This window comes from Mitosporidium daphniae, assembly GCF_000760515.2.
Source record: "Mitosporidium daphniae strain UGP3 chromosome Unknown contig-317, whole genome shotgun sequence".
Classification (NCBI taxonomy): Eukaryota; Fungi; Microsporidia; genus Mitosporidium; species Mitosporidium daphniae.
In genome coordinates this window covers 1-1,542 of record NW_013546492.1, presented here as the reverse complement: position 1 = coordinate 1,542, position 1,542 = coordinate 1, and the positions used below count along the sequence as shown (strand labels likewise).

The following is a 1,542-nucleotide window of genomic DNA, read 5'->3' as shown; positions in this document are numbered from 1 at the left end:
AATCGGTTAAATCTTTGGATGATTGAGCTAGGTGATTTATAAAAGAGAGAAAACTTGGGAAATCAAAATAGTCAAATTCATTCCAGTGTTTCGGCTGTACTTTGGAAAAAAGATCGAGAGACCGTTTATAGTGAGCATCGTTGGTAGTCTCCATGAGTATGGGGATATTTGGTTGCAATTTTGACGACTTTCCACGACTAGAGCCGATTTCAAGCTTGTTAGAATATGCCCAAAGATATTTATCTTCATTGATGTCAGGAAGGAAAGAAAAAAGGAGCCTTTTATATTTGAATGGGATAACGGGAATCAAGTTCGCAATGTATGTAATCTTTTTGATCTTATCTTGTTGATTCAAAAAGCCCTTAAAAAAGATGCTATTCTCATCAAGGAGATGGTTTGCCCAGGCTTCTATCACGAGGTATTCGAGATCACGATATTTGATTTCGAGAATATTTCGCAAAATAACCAATTCAAGCTCAGTGAGTTTGAACGAAACACTCGTGTACAAGGAAACGTATTGCATAGCCCGGTCATAATATCTTAAAAAGACAAGCCAATAGACGATGGCAAGGTCGATCTCTCGATCATGGCCTTCAATGTTGAAATGATCATCCTTACATGTGGCCTTGACAAAAGTAAAGTTGTATGAACCACCCGGTGGTGGCAGAGATACTGGAATGATAATTTGAAAAGACTTTTCAACGGACACAAATAGAAATGGCAAGTTTGAGGAGACGAGGAAATTTCCTTCGATCCCAGCAGGAGGGTGAATCTTGAATTTCTCACCCTTGATAACTGCAAAATACTCGTCACTTTCCTTCTTCATAACGTAAAAGTCCTTTGCTGGGCCATTGTAACTATTGAAGAAATAAAAGGATTGAGCCTCATTTTCTAGCGTGAAAATGTGCGAATCCATTGCAAAGTTAAAAAGCACCCCACGAGTCAAAAACGCATCAAGTAGTGATTGATCTTCCAAAGAGAAAGAGCAGAACGAATTTATGTGAAAACGACGAGAATCCGAAGAAGATAACTCGCCTATGAATTTTGCCGGGTTTTTCAATTCCAGAATGTTTCCGTCAGAAACCTCTCCATACTCGAATCCGTCTCGATCAAAAAGACGCACAGTCTCATCTTGATTATTATAATTGCTTTGGAATGCAATGATAGGATCGTCAGATCCTACCATTTTGCTGTTGAATGCAACTCTGAGAGGCAGTTTTTCATGGCAAAGTTTGAAGTGATCGGAAACAAGCTTTGCCTCGATCTCATTCTCTTTGAACAAAAATGCATCTTCTTCATGTAAAAGGAAATGCATGTGGTTAAATTTGAGGATCGAGAATATTGACCCATCAGATTGGCGCTTATGTAGCGTAACCTCTACGTTATAATCGCGTTTTTCTTTGGCATTCATCATCTCCCATAAATGGTGGCTTGGGAATGGAAGCCCCGGAAGCTGTATTTGCTCCCCATTGACCAGGAAATTTCCATTCACCAAATTTTGGATTCCTTTTGCTGTTTCTGCTGCGCATCTTGATTTAGAGG

General features: G+C 39.4%; 1 protein-coding gene across 1 annotated transcript; it reads right to left on the bottom strand.

Moving 5' to 3' along the window:
* DI09_317p10 (uncharacterized protein) lies at positions 1-1,542 on the bottom strand (the record flags this gene model as incomplete). Its single annotated transcript, XM_013382560.1, has 1 exon — positions 1-1,542. A coding segment is annotated over one exon (1,542 nt), but the record flags the coding sequence as incomplete, so codon positions are not given.